The sequence below is a fragment of the Chiloscyllium punctatum genome, chromosome 38 (genome assembly GCF_047496795.1).
Source record: "Chiloscyllium punctatum isolate Juve2018m chromosome 38, sChiPun1.3, whole genome shotgun sequence".
NCBI classification, from domain to species: Eukaryota; Metazoa; Chordata; class Chondrichthyes; order Orectolobiformes; family Hemiscylliidae; genus Chiloscyllium; species Chiloscyllium punctatum.
In genome coordinates, this window is record NC_092776.1 from 40,477,576 (window position 1) to 40,505,441 (window position 27,866).

Below are 27,866 nucleotides of genomic sequence, written 5' to 3' on the forward strand. Positions count from 1 at the left end.
GAGGGAACGCAAGTTTATTGCAACATGAAAGGTTCCAAGATGAGCAGATACTCCAACTGATTTTCTCCTTAGGATAACACACCTCGCGTGCATCCAGTCTATTCCCAATGTGTTTGACTGCGTGCCGTACTGCTCGTCGATTGGATCCTCTTTACTAAATCTTCGTGACCCATCGCCTAAAATCATAAGAAAGCATGCAACAGATTGAGGTTGCAATTGCTTTTTGAGACAGGTCTGTCAGATGAAGAACATTTCCAAGTTGCCATGACTTTTGGGAAACAATTAGAACACATCCCTCCCTCCCATCCTGTACTGTTTCAGTCACCTGTACGCGCAAGGGGATGAAGGTTAGACTGAACCTTTCAGTACCGCGATATTTTCCTTCTGGGTTTCATTGTTGGAAACCTGTGGAACTTCATTGCGAGTCCTCGTCTCCCCCAAAAGTGATTCCGCTTGCACTGGCTTGCTGCACAGCTGGAAGAACAAGTCCAGCCCAACTGATTCCGGCATATTTTTAAAAAGAGTTGCTGGTAGCCCTTCCCTCTACAGAGACAGCGTGTTGTCAGATGTCCACTTTTGGAGGTAGGACCATTAATCGTACAGAAGACCAAGAGGGAAGACCTAAGATTAAAGAGGGACAACTGCTGTTGTCTGAAATCGAAAGTGAGTCCTTGTTATTTGCCTTCTGCTTTTACCAGTTTTGGGGACATTGAGTCGTGCCTGGCTTCTGGTGAATTTCTCTGCGGTACAAACAAGATGAATTCCTCTTGGGGAGGAGCTGCCAATGAAACCCCCTCCTCCGACAGGGTCGCTGGGATCTCTCCGTCCCCAGCTGCCTTCAGTGGTCCCCTGCGCACCATCGAACCCTGGAATTTCAAAGTTCTGGCGACGTTCATGTTTTTCGTGACATTTCTGTCACTGTCTGAAAACTTCCTCGTCTTGCTGGTGACCTACAGATACAAGCAGCTGCGCCAGCCTCTCAACTACATCATTCTCAATCTGTCAGTAGCCGATTTCCTGGCGTCGCTGGTCGGTGGCACTCTCAGCTTCCTCACCAACCTTTACGGATATTTCTTCCTGGGCGCCTGGGCGTGCGTTCTGGAAGGTTTTGCGGTAACTTTCTTCGGTAAGTGGCTTGACTTGAGAGGTAACATTGAGTAATGGGGTGCGGGGGGGGGGGGGGGGGATATTAGAGTAAAATTTGGCCCAGTTATGACAGGGGAATGAGATGTAGAAAAGGAAAAAGTACATTGCAGTTCCCCATTCAGTCATGCCGCCACACCTGACTGACTGGAGCAGTAAACTTGTGCAACACTGAGAACACGAAAGGGTGAAATGCGCTCTGTCAATGTCCGCTACAGCGCTGTGAAATGAGAAATTGCTTTATGCGTTATGACCTACAGTCTTTTAACAGCTGGCTTACAGAACAGAACCGCGTTTCCATCCTGCAATGAAGTTTTCCAAGGTCCCAATGTTGTGACTGCCCGGACATCAATTGGATCCATTTCCCACCTCCGTCTGTGGAAGTTGGGACTTGCTGAGTACACAAGGGGTTCCTGCCTCACAGTGTCCTGGGACGGTCCCTGTCCGCTGCAGACGCTCCTGTGTATAGAGGAGGGGCAGCTCTGCTCCCTTTCCAGTGTTGGAATCCAAACAGGAAGCAAGGTAACCTGCTTCCCCTGGAATTAAAATGTTATCCAGGTGAAGACTTGATCACTTTCCAGCTGTCCTAATAAAGAAGGCTGCCTTAAATCCCACTGGTTTCCCCGAATTGATGGACAGCAAGAGCTCAGTAATGAGATCAGCTTCGGTCTGGCTTCACATTAGCAAAAGTTTCACGGAGTTATTAGGGAGCTAGACATCTTTCACACTGCTTTTCCGAGTGATAGTAGAAAGCCGCTGCATGAGATATTGATTTTACAATCCAAAACATGCAGGTTCTGGTCCACTCCTTGGATGTGGACTATTTTCCTGTTTTTTTTTTGTTAGCTGCGCGCTAAACTTCGCCAATGGGGAGAGCTCAGAGAGGAAAATTGGTTAAGGGGGTAACAGGACAGCCTCCTGATGGCACTGTTCGTGAAAAAAAACTACCCTTTTTTTGTATATAAGCTTTTCTGTAGCTTACTGTGCTCTTACTGTGGAAATGTCCCTTCCTGTGGACCAGGATGCCAACGTTCAAATCCCATCTACTCCAGCGGGGTGTAATGACAGGTTAATTAGAAAAGGGAAATTACCTCCTTTTTGTCCGGGCACTGAGGAGTTTAAGTTTTGTTCCTGTTGCTGCCTTGGTGTGAAGTCTCTCAAGTCAGGGTTCCGGAGGCTCTGCGGGAGATCTAGACGAGAGGAACTAGAAACGGGTACAAGTCGTTCAGAGAAAGGAACAGGTGTCCCGTTTACTTTCTGCTAACACTGGAAGGTAAGCAGCATGTGGATACCTGATGAGTGTACCTCACCTTGTGTGGAAAATGCAGAGCTAGATCTATTTCCATGAACACAGCAAGTAAGTTAACAGAGTCTTACATGGATTCATGCAGTTTTTGAGCAAAGTACAACTTAACTCTGCAAGTACAAATTCATCCCACAAACGAATATGTGAATGTGTGTGTGTGTGTGTGTGTATGTCTGTCTGGAGTGGGGAGTTGTGAGTGTGAGAGAGAGTGTATATGTGTGGGTAAGTGAGTGTAAAGTGTCCAAGTCTGTGAGAGGGTGCATGTGAGAGTGTGGGAGTGTGTCTGTCTGTAAGAGTGTGTGTGTGTGTGTGTGTCTGGAGTGGGGGGTTGTGAATGTCAGTGAGAGAGAGTGTATATGTGTGTGCATGAGTGTAAAGTGGTCTAAGTCTGTGAGAGGATGCATGTGTGAGTGTGGGAGTGTATGTGAGTGTCTGTATGCATATCTGTCTATATGTGTGTCTGTGTGTATGTGTGTATATAGGAGTGCCTGTGCGTGCGTATGTGTATGTGTGTGTGTGTGTGTAGGAGTGTCTGTGTGTGTATAGTGCAATGGTGGTCACCTGTAGTGTGGTATGAACCCAAGGTCCCGGTTGAGGCCCTCCCTATGGGTACCGAACTTAGCTATCAGCCTCTGCTCGGCCACTCTTAGCTGCTCCCTGTCCCGAAGTCCACCTTGGAGGATGGTCACCCAAAGGTCCAAGGGCGAATGTCTTGGACCGCTGAAGTGTTCCTTAACTGGGAGGGAACACTCCTGTCTGTTGATTGTTGTACGGTGCCTAGTCATCCATTGTCATAGCCTTTGCTTGGTTTCCCCAAAATACCATGCCTCAGGGCATCCTTGTCTGCAGTGTATAAGATAGACAACGTTAGCTGAGTCACATGAGTACCTGCCACGCACATGGTGGGAGATGTCCCCACGTGTAAAGGTGGTGTCCATGTCCACACTCTTTTGTATCAGTTCTGGTAATAATTTATCATCCAGTTGGCATTGCAACAAATAGATTATGTGGTCATTATCCCTTTACTTTTTGTGGGAACTTGCTCTGCACAAATTCACATTTCCATTTCCTGCATTCTGTCAGTTATTACATTTCAAATAGTAGCTTTTGGTTGTAAAGCAATTTGGAACATCCTTTATTTATGAAAGTTATTACATGAATGTCATTCTTTCCTTATTTTGTATTGTTTAACTTCTATGTTTATATCCTGCTATTCTGGACCCCCTCCCCCTGAAGCATAATGTGTTATTTCTTTTTAATATAAACATGTCTTAATGGTCAGTGCATTGAGTTGGGAGGTCATGCTGCGGATGTACGGGACATTAGTTAGGGCACTTTTGGAATACTGCATGAAATTCTTGTCTCCCTGCTAGGGAAAGGATGAAGTGAAACTTGAAAGAGTTCAGAAAAGATTTGCAAGGATGTTGCCAGGATTGGAGGATTTGGGCTAGAGGGAGAGGCTGAATAGGTTGGGGTTATTTTCCCTGGAGCGTCGGAGGCTGAGGGCTGACCTTATAGAGGTTTATAAAATCATGAGGAGCATTGATAGGATAAATAGATAAGGTCTTTTCTCTGGAGTGGGGGAATCCAGAACTCAAGGGCATAGGTTTAGGGTGCAAGGGGGAAGATATAAAAGGGACCTAAACAGCAACTGTTTTATGCAGAGGGTGGTGCGTGTATGGAATGAGCTGCCAGAGGAGGTGGTGGACGCTGGTACAATTGCAACATTTAAAAGGCATCTGAATGGGTACATGAATATGTAGGGTTTAGAGGGATATGGACCAAATGCTGGCAAATGGGACTAGATTAATTTGGGATATCTGGTTGGCATGGACAAATTGGACTGAATTGCTATACATCTCTATGACTCTAAATGTCTTGAAGTCAGATCCAGCAGCTGTGATAATTTCCATAGTTGAATAGTTGCACTTTTCTTGTTTGGGTGGACCAGCAGGTGAGCAGATTTCGGGAGAGAGAGAGAAGATTTATTGTTCTTCATTAGTTCGGTGCGTTTGGCACTTTCACATTGTCTGCCTTTCCTTCAAATGAACAGAATTTATTTCTATGTATCTTTTCTTTTTGTACTCCCTCAGTCAAAGCAACCCTTTTGCATAGCTTGAAACTCTAAATGGTAATGTGTTATTTTTCAGATATCAAGGTTCCACAATGCAAAGAAATAAATTGTAATATGTCTCTTTGAATTTCCTACTCCTACGTGCTCTTTCTCTTCAAAGCTTGGATCATCACACTTCCATTGTCTCTTTGCAAACTCCTGATATTTCACAAGTCAACATTTTCTTTTTTACAAGAATCCTATGTTCATGATATACTTCCCACATTACAGGGAAAAGTGAACATCTAAGTTGCATTTTGACTGAATTATATTAACTCAATGAAGAGAAAACATGTACAAGTTATTTTTATATGCATACACTGTTGCCTAATTCATGAAGCATTTTCCAGTTCGGTCTTATCTAGAAAATGTCCTTCCCCTTCTCAGTCTTTAATGTAACAGTTTACACTGATCCTCAACTTTTGCGTTTCTTTCCATGATCAAAACCCTTTGCATTCTCCTTTTGAGATAGAATGTTAGCACCTTACTGGGTCTGTAATCTATTCTCCCTTTAATTGAAGTCTCTTTTTAGAGTTTATGCGAAATGAGGAGGGTTTGATATTCCTGTCTGGTTGCATATATTAAAAATCTTATTTTTAATTTATCCCACTCTGATCCAATTTTATTCAATTCGCTTTGAACAATCTTAATAGCTTTTATGTTCTGAAACTGTGCCTCATTCTTGAGCTCAAGTTGTCAAAGTTTTGGTGGAGCTGGCCTCAGGTTCTTTCACTTCTGCAGCCACCTTCTGAAACCTCAGAGTGAAGGGCCTGCCGACACTTTGTGTTGATTAGCACGTGATGTGAAGCTGTCAGTGTTGGACTGGGGTGGACAAAGTTAAACCAAATAAACTGCATCTCAGCCAATCCAATAGCCGACATCAGACAGTCTTTCCAAATAAACCTGTTGGACTATAACCTGGTATTGTGTGATTTGTAACTTTGCTTAGCACAGGCAGAGCTTTTAGACTCAGCACTAGTTATAATTAACCCTGTAGAGTCACTCTGTGATTGCAATTCTTTCTGTGGGAAGGCAAACATTAACAATCCCACAGATCCCTCTTTGCCGCTTTCCACTCATACACTTATCTTCAGCTCTTTGAACTGCCAAGTAATATCTCTCAGACTCTTCGACAAAGTGAGACATCCCTGTCACTGTCCCTTGGCCTGCTTGAGACTTTCCACTGTTCCTGTTTAATTGTGTTAGCTTTTGTTTAGCCACTTCAAGCCTTCATGACTTGTACTGCCCGCTTTGAGGCTTCTGTACATTATCCAGGTGGCTGCAGTACCTTCAGTATCATGCCTAAACTGTTCAGCTCATGCAGCCTCTCTGGGCCGCACTTGGGATTTTGAGAGTGTGATAGCCATTAGATTATTTTCAGCGAACCCTTTCATTGGCAAGCTTGAGGTTACACCCACGTCACTAAACCTGTTGTTGTATAAGGATTAATACTGAGGAGTACATTAAGCACCATCTAGTATGATGATGTCACATGGATCCAATTGGGGAAACAACTTTAGAACTTGAAGAAGTAGGGTCTAAAATTGGACTACTTTGTAGTGTCGTTATAATGTCTCCCTGACTGATATAACTTGTACCTTTTGCACGAGACTGAGTGGGCTCTGTAGGCTCCCACCAGGATAGAGAATGGTGCTACATACCTACCAGATGGACCCTGTACCATGATGAGCTGTAATGAGGATTCATCTTACACCATGTTGGCAAGCGGTGTGGACTCCATTTGGCAGCAGCACGTAAAATGCTGGCAGCCGTGAAGATCTGAAAATTTATTCATACAATGCTTCATGAATGTGGAATATACCAACAGTAGGAAGCTTGGCAAGCTCAACATTTCTCAGTCAGCCAGAAGAGACCTTCATGGCAAGATTCAACAAGACAGAATCTATAATCAATGGTAAAAGACCCAGTGAGAGATAACCTGCAGCAGGACTCCCTAGTGCTGGAGTTACTCCATGGCAGTTAAGATTACACTGGGTGAGTGGAGGGTTGAGTTTAGGATTGGGGGGTGGGGTAGGTCAGACAGTGGGGGCAGGGTTGGGGGGAATGCTTCTGAGTCAAGGTTCTGCTTGTTGAGTAAAGTTGAGATTCCTGGTGGCAAGGACCAACTTTAAAATAAGGCATGGTTTAAAAGCTGAGAATGCTAGGAATAAGCAAAGTACTTATGTTCAGATTGAGTGCACTCTCATGGAGAGTGGACATCGTGAATGACAGCAAGGGAAATCAAGGGCCACAGAAAATATTTAAAATAAACTCGCAGTGCTGGGAACATCATAAATCTAGAAATGAGGTGATAAGGGAACAAGTTAGATGGCAGAGATTAATAACTCAGACAGCTTTGGATTTCAAAGAAGTGAGATCTCGCATTGAAACTCTGTCCCATAGTCTCAGTAACAATGTCTAGCATAATAACATAACTTCTATCTACCTCATAGAGTCCTGAGATGCAGGTGGATCTAAATGTCCTAGTTCATGAATCACAATAGGTTAGTATACAAGTACATTAAAGGAGATGGAAGCAAAACTTTGAATACTTTTAAGGCAAAGTATGTCAACTGTTACTAAACAAAGAGGTGAAAGGTTATTGATGGGTGGAAATGTGTTCACATACTTTTCCTTTCTGGATTATAAACTGGAAGGGAAGTCAGATACAGCCATATGGCGGATTTACCAGTAAAGTTTGGTAACTTGGAAAAATCAAGTGGTGCATATTTTTAGTTGTGCAAGGCAATGTTGCTGTTGATACGTTATTGAGTCAGAATAGTACCGGGGGTTTTGAATTCAGGAAAGACTGCCTAATGTCAGCTATTGTATTGGCTGAGTTACAGTTTGTTATAGAATTTTAAGTACAGTGCAGCCACAGACTTCCATACTGGCAAACAGAAAATATTTCCCCCTCCTTTTCCTTTTTGTGAGAGCCTGAAGTCTCAGAATTTAGTTGCAGGAATGAAAGAACCTGAGTAAAAAGTGAAATAAAAAACCCAGAAAAATTAGGACACCAAATTCTAATACAAGGAAAAACCCAGGTCCACCTGATCAACCATCAAAGAACAATCATTGTGTTATAGCCAACAGCATATCACGATTGTACAACTTGAAAGGAGTTGTGAGACACAATTTAACATACATTTGGGATGTGGACTTTTAATCTTCAGAATTTCGCTTTTCTCTGTCTACAACCTTCCCTCCATGAAATATGTGTTAAATCGCCTTTTTCTGCCTTAATTATGAACACGTATATGTGTGTGTTTGTGTTTTTATAATAGACTAATAATATTTTCTCTGCCATTTATTGAGGTTAAGTGTGTTTGCAATTAACAGAGTTGCTTTCTGTTAACAGTGAAAGCTGGTGTGAGTTACTATGGTCCTGAATAGCAGTTAGGCTGGCAAATTGCTTAACTTGGTGATCTACTTGAGGTTATTGAATAGCAAACCAAGTTTGAGGGCCCTACACTGCCCGTATGTTCATACATTCCAAAATATGTTTTATATTGAAGACCAGAACCTGTTTTCATTTGACTTTGGGGCAGCAATGTGGCTCAATGGTTCACACTGATGCCGCACAGCACCAGGGACCCGGAATTTATCCCACCCTCAGGTGACTGGCTGTGTGGAGTTTGCACATTCCTCCCGTGTCTTTGTGGATTTCCTCCAGGTGCTCCGTTTTCCTCCCACAGTTGTAAGATCTGGAGTATGGAGATATGTTTGGGATGGTGAGGGAGAAAAAAATTATTCAATGTTGATGGTGACAGATTAAAGTAACTATCCAAAGCTGAGGACAGTGCTTGAAGACAGTGTTATTACTTGGCAAAAGTGGGTACAGGAATTCATTGGAAGCTGGGATCAAATCTGGAGTCATAGAATCCCTACAGTGCAGAAAGAGGCCATTTAGCCCATCAAGTCTACAATAAGCCTCTGAAGGGCATCCCCCATAACCCTGCATGGGGTTAAGCTACCTAACCTAACCACCACCATTGTACTGTGGGAGGAAACCAAAGCACCTGGTGGAAACCCACGCAGACACAGGGAGGATGTGCAATCTCCATACAGACAGTCGTCCAAGGCTGGAATCAAACCTGGGTCCTTGGTGTTGATAGGCAGCAGCACTCACCACTGTGCCACCATGTTTAGTCAAAGAATTACAGTTCTACAGAGAATGCAATAATCTAGGTATAAAAGGGGAATGTTCCATCAGTAAATAAATGCATAAATTTTCTACAAAATAATGTTTAGTCATCTGTAGAAGTAAAAGCTTTAAAACATGAAATCTTGATGTGACATTTTTTCAGGTATTGACAGGGAGTTTGAATTTCTTTTCAAATGTTATCAATCTCAACGGAGATAATGACAGCTTAAGGATAATCATTCAATGAGAAGATGGATTAAATGGCATCCTTCATTGCTTAGATCAATGATCGTTATATATGTCATCAGGAAGAAAATGGTAGATAGCATTTCTATCGAAGATTTGATTTACAGATTTGACTAGCACATTGATAAACTTAAACAACAGCTTTGCATTAGGAACTTTAATAACAAAAGCTTACAGAGGGACTTGCAGTGAAATATTTATCACTTCACAAAGAAGAAATTCCTTACCTAATAATAAAAATGCCCATTTTTGGTGTCCACCCTGATAATTTGCTTTAGTAATTTCAAAGACAGGAAGGTGTTATTTTAAACTAGTCCATTCATTTAAGTAAGGTAACCACTGGGGCATTTATCATTTGGAAAACACAACATTGACCTGGAATCCTGCAACCACTCTTGAAATGAATTATCAATTAAAAACTGAGCAGGAAAGGAACTTAAAATGATAGACAATAGTTGGGTGACAAAATTTAGAGGGCTGAATCTTATGCTATTTTTGGCTACGTCTGAATTGCATCAAATGTTTTGAAGAAATTTCTGCCAGGAGGCTGAGTGAATTTTCTCACTGTATCTCACCAAGCTCACCTTATTAATATCTATCCTGCCCCTGTGGTGTCCATCATGTCTGATTTGATCCCATTTTAGCATGCGCTGTTCCCAGAACTCACCACTTAGTGGATATGAGGGAATTCACAGTTATCTCTTGCACGTGATTCATCTCTAAGTTCCCATTGTGCACCCAAAATAGTACTGTCAGCTTGGAATTTCCTGGCTTGATTTGTGATAGTCGTTCCAGACAAGGCAGACAGAGGGATAACGTGCCTCACTTTGTGGGCAGGGACCTAGTGTCCTATTGGATGAGATGGTTCTTTGGGTCCCCCCAGATCCAGCAGTGGAGGCCTCAACACCAGACTTGTTCTACAGTTGCCACCCTAGTCACCCCTCAGCTATTTGGAGGAATCCCCAATGTGGTAGAAACAAGGTCAATGACCTTCACTCCAATAGTGCAAGTGCCACTATCTTGTCTCTGTTACCTCACTCTCACTCTATCTCTGTTACTGTACACCCCTCCCATCAAAGTTCATACTCTGCCACTCTCCCTCTTCTTCCGTCATTCGCTATCGACCACTTACCAGTCATCCAACATGCCCTCAGTATGGCCTATTCCATTCGCTTTGGCACTCCTTTAACCTGCACCAAATGTAACAGCTGTGCCACTCTCTTAATACCACCGCTCTCTCATTCTAGGAGGCTAGCCACTCTGAAAGTACAGAAAAATGCAAGACTGGTGATGGGTTGCCCAATATTCAGTTCCTCACCCCTTATGTGAAGACCACCCCAATTTTGAACACCCCAATTTTGGGCGGCACGGTGGCACAGTGGTTAACACTGCTGCCTCCACAGCGCCAGGGACCCCGGTTCAATTCCCGCCTCAGGTGACTGACTGTGTGGAGTTTGCACATTCTCCCCGTGTCGCCATGGGTTTCCTCCGGGTGCTCCGGTTTCCTCCCACAGTCCAAAGATGTGCAGGTCAGGTGAATTGGCCATGCTAAATTGCCCGTAGTGTTAGGTAAGGGGTAGATGTAGGGGTATGGGTGAGTTGCGCTTCGGCGGGTCGGTGTGGACTTGTTGGGTCGATGGGCCTGTTTCCACACTGTAATGTAATGTAATCTAATCTATACCCAACACCTCAGTGTCTGACCGACTGTTTTCAAGCTCCTGGACTTCATCGGAGGCTGCCGTTGTCTTACTGTAGAGGGAAGCCCTGAGCAAAGGCTCTTATTTGACAGGGCCTGTTGATCACCATGATAAATCAGAGCATTATTAACTCTGGGGAGACAAAGTGTAAAAAGGCAAGAAAAGGCAATTCAAACTAAGCATGCTGTGAGCATTCAGGTAGACTCAGAATGAGTGCTCCTAGTGAGTGAGCTCAATGATCTCAAGCAGAGAGTTCAGAGATGCAGCTTGGTCCCATCCAGGAGCTGGGTGCATGTCCCTGAGGGCACAGTGTCTTTGCAGCAGCATTTACAATGATAGTTGCCTGTGTATCCCAAGATGTAACACTGAAGAGTGGAAGATATGCCATATATGTTCTTAGAAGTGGGAACATATTGCATGCCGATGCCTGTGGATGTGGGGTGAATGTGGCTGGTGCCCATAGAGATATTAGTGCACTGTGTCTAACATGGCAGTCATTTGGAGGAAGTGTTGAGCTGAGTTTGCCACATAGTCCCCTCCAATTTCTACATCAAGATTTTCTTGAAGCCATGAAGAGGTTATGCCCAAAACATTGATTTTCCTGCTTCTCGGATGCTGCCTGACCTGCTGTGCTTTTCCAGTGCCACCCGTTTCAACTCTGACTCTCAAGCATCTGCAGTCCTCACTTTCTCCTAATTAGATTCTGACAAGTGTCTTTTAAAATAATAATTCTGTGATTGATTTTCTTAATGTGCACTCCCTATCATGAGACCAGGCTGGTCTGCCAGATATAATTGGGAAATGAGTGTCCTATTCAAAACTTTCCATTTATTGAAATAATCCAATTTAAATCTGCATGTTCCACTGAGTAGAACTGACTCAAGTGGTATTACTTACAATTTTTTTTCCCTTTTTTAACGAAAAGTAATTTGTTCCAATTTTGCAAATAGATTATGTAGTTACATGTTGCTGATTTGGATGGCTGCAATGATAAGTATGGTACCTTCAATAAATTTCTGTAAATGTTAATTATATCTTATCAAACATACGATTACTGCTGAACCACCACAGTATTTGAATGGAAATGTGTTGGGGGAGGAAATCAGTGCATCAGTGGTGTGAGAGAAGAGGATGATCCACATTTGTCCCTCATAATCTCTGGAGATTCTTACCATATGCATGCTCCACTATCTATATATTTTATGTTTATTGAGATGCATTCATAAATAAGATGGCTCAATGACTGTTTTTGCATGATAATAAATACACTTGTAAGATGCAATGGATAAATTATCGACAGTACACCATATTACTCTACATATTAGTGTTAGCTTATTCAGATAATTTGGAGGTATTTACAATTGTCCATGATTATTATTAATCCTAGTAGAACAGAATAAGGTATGATGCTGTGCATTTGCTGTGTATAATGAAAGCGGTGTTGTTCAGAGTTAATGGAAAGTATGTAGAAGTTTCAGTGCCATTTTGTGAATGTGACATTATATATTTAAGTTTCAGGGTATTTTGGCTTTGGTTTTTGAATAAAGTTTGAAGCGATGCAGCTTAATTCTAACTAAAATATACATGTTTCATTAAAATGTGAGCAAATTTGAATATCAAATGAAAACACACAAGCAAAATGTTCTTACATAAAGGCTTGTGCTATGAGATTCAACCCATAAAGCAAACAGACAAGAATAGATCTTATGTGAGGATGACAATACTTCCCACACATCGGACATTTAAAAGGATGTGAATGTAAAATTATCAAAGCAAATTGCACTTGTGTTTAAAAGGTGATTTGTGTTAAGTGTAAACTTTATTGGTTTTCTGTGTCTATCTTACAGGCATTGTGGCACTCTGGTCACTCGCAGTGCTAGCATTTGAGCGGTATTTTGTGATCTGCCGACCACTGGGTAATATCCGCTTGCAGGGAAAGCATGCTGCCCTTGGCATTGTCTTCATTTGGGTGTTTTCCTTCATCTGGACTTTCCCACCTATCATTGGCTGGAGCAGTTACACTCTCAGTCCAATTGGCACAACCTGTGAACCTAATTGGTGAGCCAGCAGCTGAAATAAATCATGACTAAAATGTGTACACATAAGTGTTAGTGAGAAATCATGATGTGTAATTATTTTGTGTAACGTAGCTAATGCATAGATTTGTGTTGCAATATTTCCATCCTGTAAATAAATAGCCTTAAGGTGTTGGAATCATGGAATTATAAATCATAGAATGGTACAGTACTTTTGCCCATTGTACCTGAGCCTGTTCTCTGCAAGAACACTTTAGCCAGCTCCATTCCTACACATTTTCTTTATAATTCCGCAAAATGTAGTCAGATTCTAGAAAGATGTGAAAATGACAGGGTTGTTGGGTGATTTTAACTTCCCCATATTGACTGGGACTCTTCAGAGTACCATGGTTTTAGATAGGGAGCAATTTGTTATGTGTGTCTAGGAAGGTTTCTGAAACAACATGTCGAGAGGGGGCCACACTGGACCTGGTTATAAGGAATTGAGTCCGGTCATGGTAATCAAAGTTTGAGTGAGAGAGCATTTTGGGAATAGTAGCCATAATTTTGTAAGTTTTCAGATACTTATTGATTAGGACAATCTTGGATGAAGATGTTAAATTGGGGGAAAGGCAAGAGTTGGAGACTGAGGATTGGGAGCGGCTGTTTGTTGGTAAATCCAGGACAAGCATGGGCCTGTGAAAATGAAGAACAGGAGTGGCAGGATTCGGGAACCATGGATGACAGAGGAAATCATTAGTTTAATCAAAAAAAAGGAAGCATACCCAAGGTCGAGGGAACTAAAAACAAACAAAATCCTTTAAGAATATTGAGTAAGTAGAAAGGAGTTAGGGGGAGCTAAAAGGGGCTATGAAATGTCCTTGGCCAGCAGGGTTAAGAACTTCAGACCAGCGATTATAGGAAAGCAACACACACTGACTAGATACTCAACTACAGGAGCAATCATCCCAGCACCCACAAACTGAGCTGCATCAGGTCATTATTTAAATGGGCCACAACACACTGGAGCATCAAGAAACTATGAGCAGCAGAAGAAAGTACACCGATACAGTGTATTCAAGAAGAACGAGTACCCAATAATCACAGTCTGCCGATTCCAAAACAGCAAACCCAAACAAGTAGACTCAACATGCCCAGAAACTCTCGCTACACTGTCATACATCAAAGACATCTCTGAAATGGCTACTAGACTACTCTGACCCCTTGGCATCATAGTAGCCCACAAACCTACCAACACACTGAAACAGCAGCTGATTAACCTAAAAGAGCCTATACAAAAGACCAGCAAAATGATTGTCATTTGCACAATACCATGCAAAGACTATAACAAACACTACATGGGATGCAGAAAACTAGTCACCAGGATACATGAACACCAACTAACCACCAAAAGACATGACCCGCTATCCCCTAGTATTCTTACATACAGACAAAGAAGGATACCACTTCAACTGGGACAACACATCCATCCTGGGACAGGCTATACAGAGACACACATGGGAATTCCTAGAGGCCAGGCATTCAAACTGGAACTCCATCAATAAACAGATTGATTTGGATCCCATTTACCAATGTCTGAGAAAAAGAATCTGAAATGATATTACTCACCTTCAGAGACCAAGACACATAAATAGAAAGTGGGACATAACACCAGCACTTCATCAGAGGCTCACTGATGATGTTACCTAGCATAGTGACAAAACATCTGAAAACAAACCTTCCAGCCCAGCGAGCAAACTTACAACCATTCACCAAAGATCTTCAGACAGCTTCTTTTAACCCATGATTACTACTATTTAGAAGGACAAGGGCAACAGATACATAGGAACAACACTACCTGCAAGTTTCTCTTCAAATCAATCACTATCCTGATTTGGAAATACATCCACTGTTCCTTTAATGTTGTTAGGTCAAAATCCTGGGATTTCTTCCCTAACGGACATTGTGAGTCTATTTATAACACATGGATCTATTTACAACACATGGACTGTAGTGGTTCATGAAGACAATTCACAGCACCTTCCCAAGGCCAACTAGAGATAAGCAAAAGGTTTGCCCAATCAGTGATGCCCATGTCCCACAAGTGAATATGAAAATAACTAGAGGCAATTTTAATAAATGTTGAATTAATGGCTCAATCCAGGTGTTTCTCCATTAGGCATTTATGTACATAAACTAAACTTGTGCACAACACTTTGCTCAGTGATTGATATCCATGTTCTCTTTCATCTCATAAAGGAAAATCTAACAGGATTTGTCACACCAAATCCTGTCATTGAACATTTAAGGTAGTGTGTAGGAAACATCATGATTTCAGCTGAAAAATCATAAAAACCATTCATACAATTAATTATTTATGGATTGCAATGACTATAGTTAACTGGGGAAGCACAATCGCAATTTTACTTTTTAACTAATAAACTGTTTTTAAATAAATATGCCTTCACATTTTTCATGTTAGTATGTGGCTTTACATCTAGTATTTTGATATTTCAAAAAGCATCATTATTGGATTATTTACAATGAACTTCTGAGGAATACAGCTATTTATAATAAAGTTTCCAATGTATCATTGCTTATGTTGGAACTATTCTAAAAATGCCGGGTTTGGGAACCACTGGCAACACCAATGTTTATTGCCAGGCCCTAGTTGCCCTTGAGAATGTGGCGATGGACCTTCATGAACAATTGCACTCTGTGTGGTGAAGATACACCCATATTACTTGATAGGTATGGAGTTCCAACATTTTCTAGTAATGACTGGACAGCTGATATAGTCCAAGTCAGGATGGTGTGTACTTGGAGGGAAATGTGAAAGTGAAGCAGTCATAGTTGTAGTTGTTAGAGTTAATTACAAAGAAGACCTGGAGTGTTGTTGTAGTACATCTTGTCAATGGTACATTTGTAACCATGACATTGGGATAGTGAAGGGAACTATCTGATCATTCACTTCAGGGAATGTTTTAGGCAATTGTTTATTGAGCCATAAAATATTTCTTTCAACTTCCAGTATTTGTGCAATATCAATTGTGTTTGTGCTTTAATTCTTGATTAACTCCAAAAATTGCACAAGATTCCACATAAGTTAAAGCAATGAGAGATTTAAGGTTAGGGCTTGCCATCAAAGTGCTTATATGAACAGATTTCAATGTCTAACTAATGTAAGTGGAGTTTTAAAGATCTTCAGAGAGAGAAAATGGAAAAACATGTAGGGACATACACACAGACATTCCCAGGCCACCGAGAGAGAAACCAGAAGGTTGTTTAGACTTCAAAAGACATTTGATGAGAACAATCGCAAATTGAAAAAAGACTTACTTGTCATTTAGTCACAATTGCAATAATTGCAGGAGATAGTGCAAAGTTCTACACGCCTTTTATGAAAGAACATGAGGAAATTTAAGGCTAAAGATTGTTCTGGAGGTGCTATTTGTATTTCTATTTCAGTTGCATTATCTTTGGAGACTGATATAGTCCAGCAACATTTCTATGAATAGCACTAGCTAAACTCAGAAAAAATTGGTAGTTTCTGTGTGACATTTGTGTGTTTCTATGTGTATGCACCTTAATCTGGCCGTTAGTCTGATTGTGTTCATTTGCTTGTGGTTGTGTTTGTGCGTTGGTTTGAGGGCTGTTCTGTGTTGGTATTTCCAGTGTTGGATGAGAAGGTGCAAAAGGACACAAAAGGACCCTCACTTGTTAAAGGTCTCTGATAATAAGCAATTTAGATGAATGGTCATTAATATCCTCCACAGGATATCAACCAGTTGCATCTTAGCATTGGTGAGAGCTACAGAGTTACAATATTCTCACAAATCCTGCAAAGATTAGATTGTTGAAGAGGATTAAAGAATGAAAGCAAGGAATTCTTGCTTCATTTATACAGATTGTGGTGATAAACTGGTCTATTTCAACTGAACAAACTTGAAATGGTTAACTGGTGCTTGTGAATTTCTATGGATGTTCTAAGTGAGTAGAGCAACAGAGGTGAAAGACATCTATATAAATTCTCCTCTCTTCCCCTGTCAAAGATGGAAAATAACAGAAGACATTTGATTTTCTGAAAGGCAATGAATTAGATCAAACTCAGGTTGAACCATTAACTCTTAATTTAGTATCAACAGTATTGTTTGCAAGAGGTAGTGCAAAACTCTACAACAAGAATTTCCTGGCATTACTTCTGAAAAAAACCTGTTTAGAGAATCATCTGGTTTTCATGCATTGTGTTCCTCGTGCCCACCAACCTCAGAATTAAGGACAAAGGAGGATTGGTGGGTGTGAAGTTCCACAACTACAAGACACCAGTGATTGTTAAGGAGAAGATGATACTCTACAAGCTGGCAACATGTATGGTCTGAAAATACAACAAAAAGTTTGGCAAAGTAAAATCGAGCTTGGCATGAAGATATTTTACAGGACAGATCCTAATGAAGACATAATTTTCTCACTAATCATTAAGTGCAGCATTATTTATTTTCATGCCACTGTTCAATGAAAAAAGAAAGTAAACCCACACCAGTGAATATCTAGCAACTGAAAACCCTTGACTCCACTCAAAGGCCATGTAATGCATTATTCACATTCAATGGCACAGACGGAAAATGAAAATTTCACATTGGAGACCTCCTCCAAGCTAGCAATATTAGACCCCTTTTTCCACCTCCTACTGACTCACTGGGATGGCAACTTCTCCTGTGGAAAGCCCACAGCAGTAGTTTGAGGAATGGGAGTGGTGGTGAGGATGTTGTCCTCATCTCCCACATGCATCTCTGCAACATGAGGCTCCCTCCTGAAGTCAAAGAATTTTATAACTTTTTGATGTTGTAAATTGCACATATATATGGTCAACCTATAGTCCAGTTACATGCTTGTAGTCTGGTTATATGTCAATACCTCACCACTTATTACTGAGCATGATTGTATTACGATGATTCAGTATTGGCGCTTGTAAGGTATCAGTGTTATAGCATTTCCAGCGCAGGTTGTATGGTCAGAATGGTATATTACAACCATGTATGGTGTGAAATAGCTGTGAAGTACTTCTAAGGTCTTTGCAGACACTAGCACAATATGTAATAAGGAAAACTTTGGAGCCTGTACATTTGAGCCAGCTTCTTGATGTGCATTTTATTGTGGAGCATCTTTAGAGTTTGCTTAAGATCTGTTATTTTAAGTACTATATGCAATACTGAATCTGCTTTTTCCTACCTGGGACAGTGTGCATAAAGTCAAGCAGGGAAACCTTCCTTACTTTAATCTTTCACAGGAGCGCCTTCAATTTCACACAAGTCTTAGGCTTCAACCTGATTTGTACATCCAGCTGGTTTATAATGATTTAACTGCTTACCAGACTCCATTAAAAAGGTGGTATGGGTGTGTACACATTTCAGCACACTCCTACTAATTCTATTTCCTGCTTTCATGTTTGTTTTGCTATTCAATGCTTTTTTTTGTTTCTATTTCAATGCCCCACAAACAATTTGGCTTCCAAAATATTCATGATGGCACAAGTACTCACCTATCTTTAAATGATGTCCTTTGTCTGAAATCTCACATAGCTTTTTAAAGGATGCTAGGACTCCAAATATTCCTCTAAGCACCCGTTTTTTGGATTCCTGACGTTTCTGGGCTGTTGAACTTTCAGAAATGCATTTCAGATGTGTTCAAGATAAATTTACTGATCTTGCAATCCCAGCAGACAGACAACGTAGGAGGATAATAGGGTTGTAAATATAGTTTTATAGTAAATATAGTACTTAGTTTTGAAGGTACTGATGTGTTGTATTTGAGATTCTATTCAAATGACAATAGATCCAGTAACAGTCAGAATAGGGAGAACAGGGGAATTACTAATGTAGAGGTTTGGAATAATAAGCCTAAGACTCAGTTCAAATCCTACCACAACACCTGGGAAATTAAATGAATTGCCAATGTTACTAAAGAAGACTCGTCTTAATAACAGTGAGCATGAAATTACCAGATTAGTGTGAAAGCCTATCTAATTCATGAAATCCTGTCTCCTTGCCTGGACTTCCTGATGTGTGACTTTTCTTTTGTCCTCTGAAATGGTCCAACAAGTGACTCAATTCTTTCAGACTACCACAAAAAAGTCAAATAACACTGCAATATTGCACTTGAAGCTGGCACGAAAATAGATAAACCATTGGTATTCAGTTGGTACTCAGTCATGATGATCTGAGAGTGCAGGAAGTGAGAATGAGGTGATTGTGACATACAGTGTGTCCCTGCTGAATTGTATGGGCTTTCAAAATTAATAGGCTTCCCTTCAAGTGGAACCTAATACCATAGAACTATTGAGGAACTACTTGTTTCCTTGGACTTAGCATGAAACAATACTTTGAATAAATCTGTTCAGAGATATTATTACCCACCTATAGAGCAGGTGGGACTTGAACTGAGGGCTCCTGGCTCAGGGACAATATCACTGCACTCACAAAATGCCCAACATAGTATTAGAAAGTATCCTGTGTTGATTGAGTTCACTTGCCACTCAAACATTTATTGTCAGATTAATCTTTATGCTGTATGCATCATCAACATAAATGAACATATTAATCAATAAGAAACAACTATAAAATAGTATTCACCTGAAATCATACTTGGAAAAAATAGAGTGAAAAGAAGATTTATTAATAAATTATTAGTTTCACCATGTAATCTGAAGCTGTTTTCATGGATGGACAAATTATGAAAAGTAGGTGACATGGGAATGAAACAATGTGTTTATTTTGATAATCTAGTCAGTACAACAAGCTTGCAGAATAAATATAATGAAGATCTGTTGAACAAGACTTCTGACCTTATGTAGAGTGTGATTCGTGAACCCTCAATTTGACCAAATCAAAGATTCTTGGAATATCAGGTCAGTTCAATATTTCCAATATTAAGGCAAGCTTAAAGGAGGTGGAGGTAAAAGGCTGCAAGGTTGCTTTCCTAATTTCTGACTCCAAAACCCTTTAACTATGGCTGAATTTGCAAAGCATGCAGTAACTGAATTATGATGCATACTGTAAATTCACTATTCATATTGTGCATGGAAGGATTCATTAAACACCAACTTAGTATACAATTAAAAATATTTTAAAGAGAAAACTTGCTACAACCACATACTTCTGGTTTCATTATACTTAAGTGCTCAGAAGAAATATTTTCCTTAAATGCCACTAAGCTTGACTTAGTTGGTGCTAAGAGCAATACCAATTCTGGTTAGTCTTTACACATTCTCCCCATGTCTGTGTGAGTTTCCTCTGGGTGCTCCAGTTTCCTCCCATAGTCCAAAGATGTGCAGGTTAGGTGAATTGGCCATGTTAAATTGCTCACAGTGTCTAGAGATGTGCAGGTTAGGTGGATTAGCCATGAGAAATGCAGTATTATACTGATAAGGTAGTAGTGTGGGTCTGGGTGAATTTTCTTCTGGTGGGTCAATGTGGACCCGATGGACAGAATGACTTGCTTCCATATGGTAGAGATTCTATTCTATAATGTGAAGACTGTGCAGAATATTTTCTGCACTCAGGCTTCCAGTAATTAGAATGTGATTTGAAGTCTTTTCTAATGAATAACATAACCTTTTATATAAATAACATTAGTTATCATGTCACAGAACCATAAATATTTTAACATTAGATGCCATATTTTTCCAAATTGCTACAAAGTAAATATTGTTGTTCTAACGTTAAACTTTACTGAACAGTTTATTCAGCTGCTATACCGCAAGTATTTTACTTGAATAGCTTTAAATATATATTGACTTTGGATATTAAAGATGTTTGTTATTGTATTTAACTGTGCATTATATCTTCCAGGTATTCTGGAGAACTCAAAGATCACTCTTATATTATTGCACTTTTTACAACTTGTTTCATAATGCCCTTATTGCTTATATTTGTATCTTATGGAAAACTGATGACGAGACTAAGGAAGGTAAATTCCTGTTCATAGATTATTCCACTCTTCTGTATAATCTCTGGAATCTCAGGTTAAACACTGTTTTATTAAAGAAGTTGATCTTACCAATTAAAAACACTTTTGCTTAATGTCCTTCATCATACTTTTCCTATTTGTCACTGTTGACAATAGTGTTGAATATTAACTCAATGATCTTTTGCCCTTAAGCTACTTATTTCTAGAAGCTGTAAAACATAGTGGGTGGCATGGTGGCACAGTGGTTAGCACTGCTGCCTCGCAGTGCTAGAGACCCGCGTTCAAATCCCGCCTCAGGCGACTGACTGTGTGGAGTTTGCACATTCTCCCTGTGTGTGCCTGGGTTTCCTCTGATTGTTCTGCTTTCCTCCCACAGTCCACTGCTGTGCAGGTTAGGTGGATTAGCCATGCTATAGTGCCCAAGGATATGTACGTTAGGTGGATTAGCCATGGAAAAATGTTGTCACACTGTAGGGGTTTCTATGATTTCACAGCTACAAATTCTGCAGTCAGAAAGTTCTATATTGGGAAGGAAAAAAGCAAGTTGTTGAAAGCATTCATGTAATAAAAAACTAACTTCTAAAATTGTTTGGTTCTCAAGTTGGTGTGATAGGCAGATGTTTATGACACAACAGTTCCTATTCTGCATAAAGAGGTTGACCGTTAATTTTTTTTGCCATAGGTGGCAAATACGCAAGGGAGGTTGGGAGTTGCAAGAAAACCTGAAAAGCAAGTCACCAGGATGGTAATTGTCATGATAGTGGCATTTCTTTTCTGCTGGTCACCATACTCAGTTTTCTCCATAATGGTGACTATTTGTCCAACCATTGAGTTCGATCCACGGATAGCAGCAATACCAGCTTTCTTCGCAAAAACTGCAACAGTTTATAATCCAATCATTTACGTGTTCATGAATGGACAGGTATGTTTTTATTATTCTGTTTTAATTTGTAATGTAACAACGAAAAAGTTGAAATGTATTGATACTAGCCTATGGAGTTAGCAATGATAAGCTACACAGCTCTGCAGATTGTACTGATTGCACTTAGTTAGCATTAATATTAAACATAGTTTGCCAATATATAGATCAGTTAAATCTTTGCAGTGCAATTGTTTCACGTGATAACATGTAATGATACTGCTGATCAAAACTAACAAAATATATTAGGCTAAATGAGCTGATCTCCAGATCATTAGAAACTGGACATACAACTAAATGATGTGTATCAGAACCTGTGGACTATCTGGCGGGTGGACCTACATGAGAATTACCTGGGAAGTTTAAACTTGACCAGGCAATTCCCCTTCTTTCTGGGATTCTCCATTGAAGACTTTGATTCAGAGTTAGACATCTTAGACAGGTCCAGCAAACTTACCTAGCATGTTACCTGGGAAATGTTAAACATGTGAAAACCTAATCTAACAACATTGGAATCTCTTCTGGGGTAGAAGTGACCTGTACAAGAAGAATGGATTGCACCTGAATTGGAAGGGGACTAATATACAGGTAGGGAGATTTGCTAAAGCTGCTGTGGAGGATTTATCATAGAATCCCTACAGTGTGGAAACAGGCCCTTTGGCCCAACAAGTACACGCCGACCTTCCAAAGAGTATCCCACCCAAACCCATTCCCCTCCCCTATTACTCAACATTTATCTCTGACTAATGCACCTAGCCTACACAACCCTGAACACTATTGTGAGAAAAGAGATCAATATGAGACTGGTACAGTTGGGAAAAGAAGCGAGTCGAACAGTCAGGGCAGGCAGGAACACAGCACAGAACAAAGTAAGACTAATAAATTAGCTGCATTTATTTTGATGTAAGACGCCTAACAGGGAAGGCTGATGAACTTAGGGCATGGTTAGGATTATGGGACTGAGATATCATAGCAATTACAGAAACGTGGCTCAGGGGTGGACAGGACTGGCAGCTTAATGTTCCAGGATACAAATGCTACAGGAAGGATGGAAAGGGGGGCATGAGAGGAGTGGTAGTGGTGTTTTTTTATAAAGGATAGCATTACAGCTGTATTTATGGAGGATATTCCTGGGAATACATCCAGGGAAGTTATTTGGATGGAACTGCGAAATAAGAAAGGGATGATCACCTTATTTCAATTGCATTATAGACCCCCCAAGAATCAATGGGAAATTGAGAAACAAATTTTTAAGGAGATTTCAGTTATCTGCAAGAATAATAGGGTGGTTATGGTTGGGGATCATAATTTTCCAAACATAGACTAAGACTGTCATAGCGTTAAATTAGCTGCATTGTAAGAGGCCTAACAGGGAAGGTAGATGAACTCAAGGCATGGTTAGGAATATAGGACTGGGATGTCATATCAATTACAGAAATGTGATGGAGAGGAATTTGTTAAATGTAGACAAAAACATTTTCTGATTCAGTATGTGACTGTTCCTCCTAGAGAAGGTGCAAAACTTGACCTACTCTTGGGAAATAAGGCAGGGCAGGTGACTAAGGTGTCAGTGGGGGAGAACCTTGGGGCCAGTGACCTTAATTCTTTTAGTTTTAAAATAAAGATGGAAAAGGATAGACCAGATGTAAAAGTTGAAGTTCTAAATTTAGGGAAGGCTAGTTTTGATGGTATTAGTCAAAAACATTCAAAAGCTGATTGGGGGCGGATATTCGCAGGTAAAGAGATGGCTGTAAAATGGAAAGCCTTCAGAAATGAGATAATGAGAGTCCAAAGACTGTAAATTCCTGTTAGGGTGAAAGGAAAGGCTGGTAGGTATAGGGAATGCTGGATTACTAGAGAAATTGAGGGTTTGGTTAAGAAAAAGAAGGAAGCATATGTCAGGTATAGCAAGAAGAGATGGAGTGAATCCTTAGAAGAGCATAATAGCAGTAGGAATGTACTCAAGAGAGAAATCAGGAGAGCAAAAAGGGGACATGAGATAGCTTTGGCAATTAGGGTTAAGGAGAATCCGAAGGGTTATTATAAATATATTAAGGACAAACGGATAACTAGGGGGAGAATAGGGCCCCCTCAAAGATTAGCAAGGCAACCGATGTATGGAGCCACAGGAGATGGGGGAAATACTAAACAAGAATTTTGTATCAGTGTTTACCGTGGAGAAGGACATGGAAGATATAGAATGTGGGGAAATAGATGGCTACATCTCGAAAAATGTCCAGATTACAGAGGAGGAAGTGCTGGATGTCTTGAAACACATAAAGGTGGATAAATCCCCAGGACCTGATCAGGTGTACCCGAGAACTCTGTGGGAAGATAGGGAAGTGATTGCTGGGCCTCTTGCTGAGACGTTTGTACCAACAATAAGCACAGGTGAGGTGCCGGAAGACTGGAGGTTGGCTAATTTGGTGCCACTATTTAAGAAAGGTGGTAAGGAAAAGCCAATGAACTGTATACTGGTGAGTCTCACACGGTGGTGGGCATGTTGTTGGAGGGATCCTGAGGATCAATGTTACATGTATTTGGAAAGGCAAGGACTGATTGGGGATAGCTTTGTGAGTGGGAAATTATGTGTCACAAACTTAATTGAGTTTTTTGAAGAAGTAACAAAGAGGATTGATGAGGGCAGAGCGGTGGACTTGATCTATATGGACTTCAGGAAGGTGTTTGAAAAGGTTCCCAATGGGAGACTAGTTAGCAAAGTTAGATCTCATGGAATATAGGGAGAACTAGCCATTTGGATATAGAACTAGCTTGAAGATAGAAGATAGAGGGCAGTGGTGGAGGGTTACTTTTCACACTGGTGGCCTGTGACCAGTGGAGTGTCACAAAGATCGATGTTGGTCCACTACATTTCATAATTTATATAAATGATTGCATGTGAACATAGGAGGTATAGTTAGCAAGTTTGCAGATGACACAAAAACTGAAGGTGTAGTGGACAGCGAAGAAGGATACCTCATAGTAAAATGGGATCTTTACCAGATGTGCCAATGGACTGAGGAGTGGCAGATCAAGTGTAATTTAGGTAAATGCAAGGTGCTGCATTTTGGAAAAGCAAATCAGAACAGAATGTATACACTTAATAGTAAGGTCCTAGGGAGTGTTGCTGAACCTGCTGACATTGGAGTTCAGGTTCATAACTCCTTGAAAGTAGAGTTGCAGGTAGATAGGATAGTGATAGGATAGTAGATAGGCATTTGGTATGCTTTCCTTTATTAGTCAGAGCAGTGAGTAGAGGAATTGGGAGGTCATGTTGCGGCTGAACAGGACATTGGTTAGGCCACCTTTGGGATATTGCATGCAATTCTGCTTTCCTTTCTATTGGAAGAGTTTTGTGAAGCTTAAAAGGGTTCAGAAAAGATTTACAAGGATATTGCCAGGGTTGGAGGATTTGAGCTAGCGAGAGGCTGAATAGGCTGGGGCTGTTTTCCCTTGAGCATCGGAGGCTGATGGGTGACCTTATAGAGGTTCATAAAATCATGAGGAATATGGATCAGATAAATAGACAAGGTCTTTTCCCTAGGGTGGGGAGTCCAGAACTCGAGGGCAGCGGCTTAGTTTGAGAGGGGAAGGATATAAAAGAGACCTATGGGGTAATTTTTTCATGCAGAGAATGGTGCGTGTATGGAATGAGCTGTCAGAGGAATTGGTGGAGGCTGGTACAATTGCAGTATTTAAAAGGCATCTGAATGGATATATGAATGGGAAGGGTTTGGAGGGATACAGGCCAAGTGCTGGCAAACGGGAGAAGATTAGGTGAGGATACCTGGTCGGCGTGGAAGAGTTGGACCGAAGGATTTGCTTCTGTGCTGTACATCTCTATGATTCTATACACTGTAACTGAGTAAGTGCACAACTGATTCCCTTATCACCTCCACTATTATCTCTGAATCTTGACCTGACAAAACCACCCCCTCCACCAACCTGACTACCCCCATGGCGTGGCTATCCCTCCCACCAGACCAGGCTACCCTTTTAACCAGACCTGACAAATTCCGCAACCCTTTCTGCCTGAGTACACACTTTCTCACTCCATCACCTACCCATTCATTCACTCACCCACATTCAGACTGGATACTTTAAATATCCCAGACAACATTTAGTGCTCTTTAAGGGTCATACACTGTGTCCTTTTGAATCTGTATGACACTGTAAATTTGTCCACCCCAGTCCTACACTAGCTCCTCAACATCAAAGTCAATTGAGCAATGTATATCCAATCCTATAATTTCAGATGATGCTCCATGCTAATATTCATGTTTTTAATTGAAAATATGGAGTTCAGAGCTAGGTGGACACTGCCAAGATTAGCTGAAGGTGCTGTTCAACTTGCATGGTGAACTTCCGATTTTCCAGCGGTGCCATAGATCTAAATTGTGCACCTAATGCATCATTTCAGGATCAGTCAAGTCACTTAAGTGCAAGCAGTGTCTGCAGGCAGCAAAACCTACTGAGATGATTCAGATGACCTTTTTTCACCTCTGAATATATAGTAAGAGCAACATAAGTTTGTTTGTGTAGAATTACTCCCAGCAGCACCACAAATTATGCCAATTTCCCCAAAGACAGCCGTGTCTTTAATAATATCAATGAAGAAAACTGCCCAGACTGTGCAGGTTCCAGGCTCTGGTATTGCCGGTCCTAGGCACTAAGGTTCACCATGCAAAATGCATGAAGAAGTGCTTTCCACCTGGCAAGCAATGCAGCTGTACACCTTGTCAAATGGTACATGATGTGTGATACCTCAGATCTGAAAGTAGATGCCATCAAATATACTATTCGGCATTTTTGTGCTTCAGGTGTTGTATTACCACTTTGCAGTAATGTTTAAATAAAACTGAGAAAATCTTCCAATTATATGGAATTGCAAAGTAAAGTTGGGATTTCCAGGAAAAATGTTTAAGCTGCTAGAAACGGATGCCTTGTAAATAGTATCTTTGAAACTTCACATTTGCTGTGAATCCAGGGGAAGCCTAATGACATATTTTGTTGCATTTTGCTTGCATTTAATGGCAGATAAACGAAAAGTTCTAGTTTGCTATTAACAATGATAATTAAATAAGTACTGCAAGATATTGGAATATGAAGCATAATTTTGCCAAATTGGAAGCTATAATCTAACAATCATGCTATGGATAATACTTTATAGCAAGTGTAATTGCAACCTTAAATTTTCATATCAAGTTAATACACATCCCTTTATGTGTGAAGAATAACTGAGACCTGAGGGAGAGAAAAAATTTGAGACATTTTATACAAAGTTAAAATCCAGAATGAAATACTTGTTTATATATTTTTTAAAATATTTGATTTGTGAACCTTTGACTTATTTATATCCAGTTTAGGAAATGTCTCCTTCAAATGTTCAGCCTCTCTGAACCCGAAATCAACCCAGCAGCAGAGCATGCAATGCAAGCAGGTAACAATAATGAGAGAGAAATGTCCACCATTGCAACACGGATGACTTCTTACTGCAATACAGCAACAAAACCAGAAGAAGGAAACAAACGTGACACCTTTGCTCAACTGCCAATTCCTGAAAATGAAGCTTACCCAGTGTAAAACAAAGGACATGTAACTTTCTATGTGCAGTTAAAGTATTCAATCATTACACATCATGATCATATGAAAATTGGTGTGAGTTGAATGCAAACTGAGAGCACATCAAGCATTCAATCTTCTTTTCTATTTCATCGACTGTGGCAATAGTGAGCCTCAGATAAGGAATTGAATGATCATGCTCAAAAATAACACCTAAATATGTCATTGGCTATGTTATAGAGAATTCTGTCAAAGTTAATTTGTAAGTCACAACTTCACGTAGAGATGTAATTCACAATAGCAAAGCAGATTCAACCGTATTAATTACTTGTGTATTACACAGGCAAGTACGCTCCAAATCAGTAACTGTGGTTTGCAAATGTTCTCAGTTCCAAAAATAACATGATATCACATATTTTTTATTTACTGATTGGATGTGTGCTTTGCTGGCTGGCCAGAATTTATTTCCTGTCCCAGTTGCCCTTGAGAAGGTGGTGGCTAGCTTCCTTCTTGAACATCTGCTGTAGGTTGACCCACAATACCCTTAGGGTGGAAATTCCAGAATCTCGATCCAGAGACAGTAAAGGAGCAGCAATATATTTCCAAGTCAGGATGGTGAGTGGCTTGGAGGGGAATTTACAGGTAATTGTGTTCGTCATGTGTTTAAGATGGCAGTGGTCATGGGTTTGACAGATGCTCTCTAAGGATCTTTGGTGAATTTCTGCACTGCATCTTGAAGATTGTACACACTACGAT

At 40.5% G+C, this 27,866-nt stretch overlaps 1 protein-coding gene across 1 annotated transcript; it reads left to right on the forward strand.

Annotated features, from left to right (window-relative positions):
* Positions 1–756: 756 nt before the first annotated feature.
* valopa (vertebrate ancient long opsin a) lies at positions 757–27,132 on the forward strand. The gene is made up of 5 exons (XM_072557027.1): positions 757–1,126; positions 12,497–12,707; positions 20,512–20,629; positions 21,312–21,551; positions 26,910–27,132. The coding sequence occupies exons 1-5, from the start codon at positions 757–759 to the stop codon at positions 27,129–27,131; spliced, it is 1,161 nt and encodes a 386-aa protein (XP_072413128.1). The 3' UTR covers position 27,132.
* The last annotated feature ends 734 nt before the right edge of the window (positions 27,133–27,866 follow it).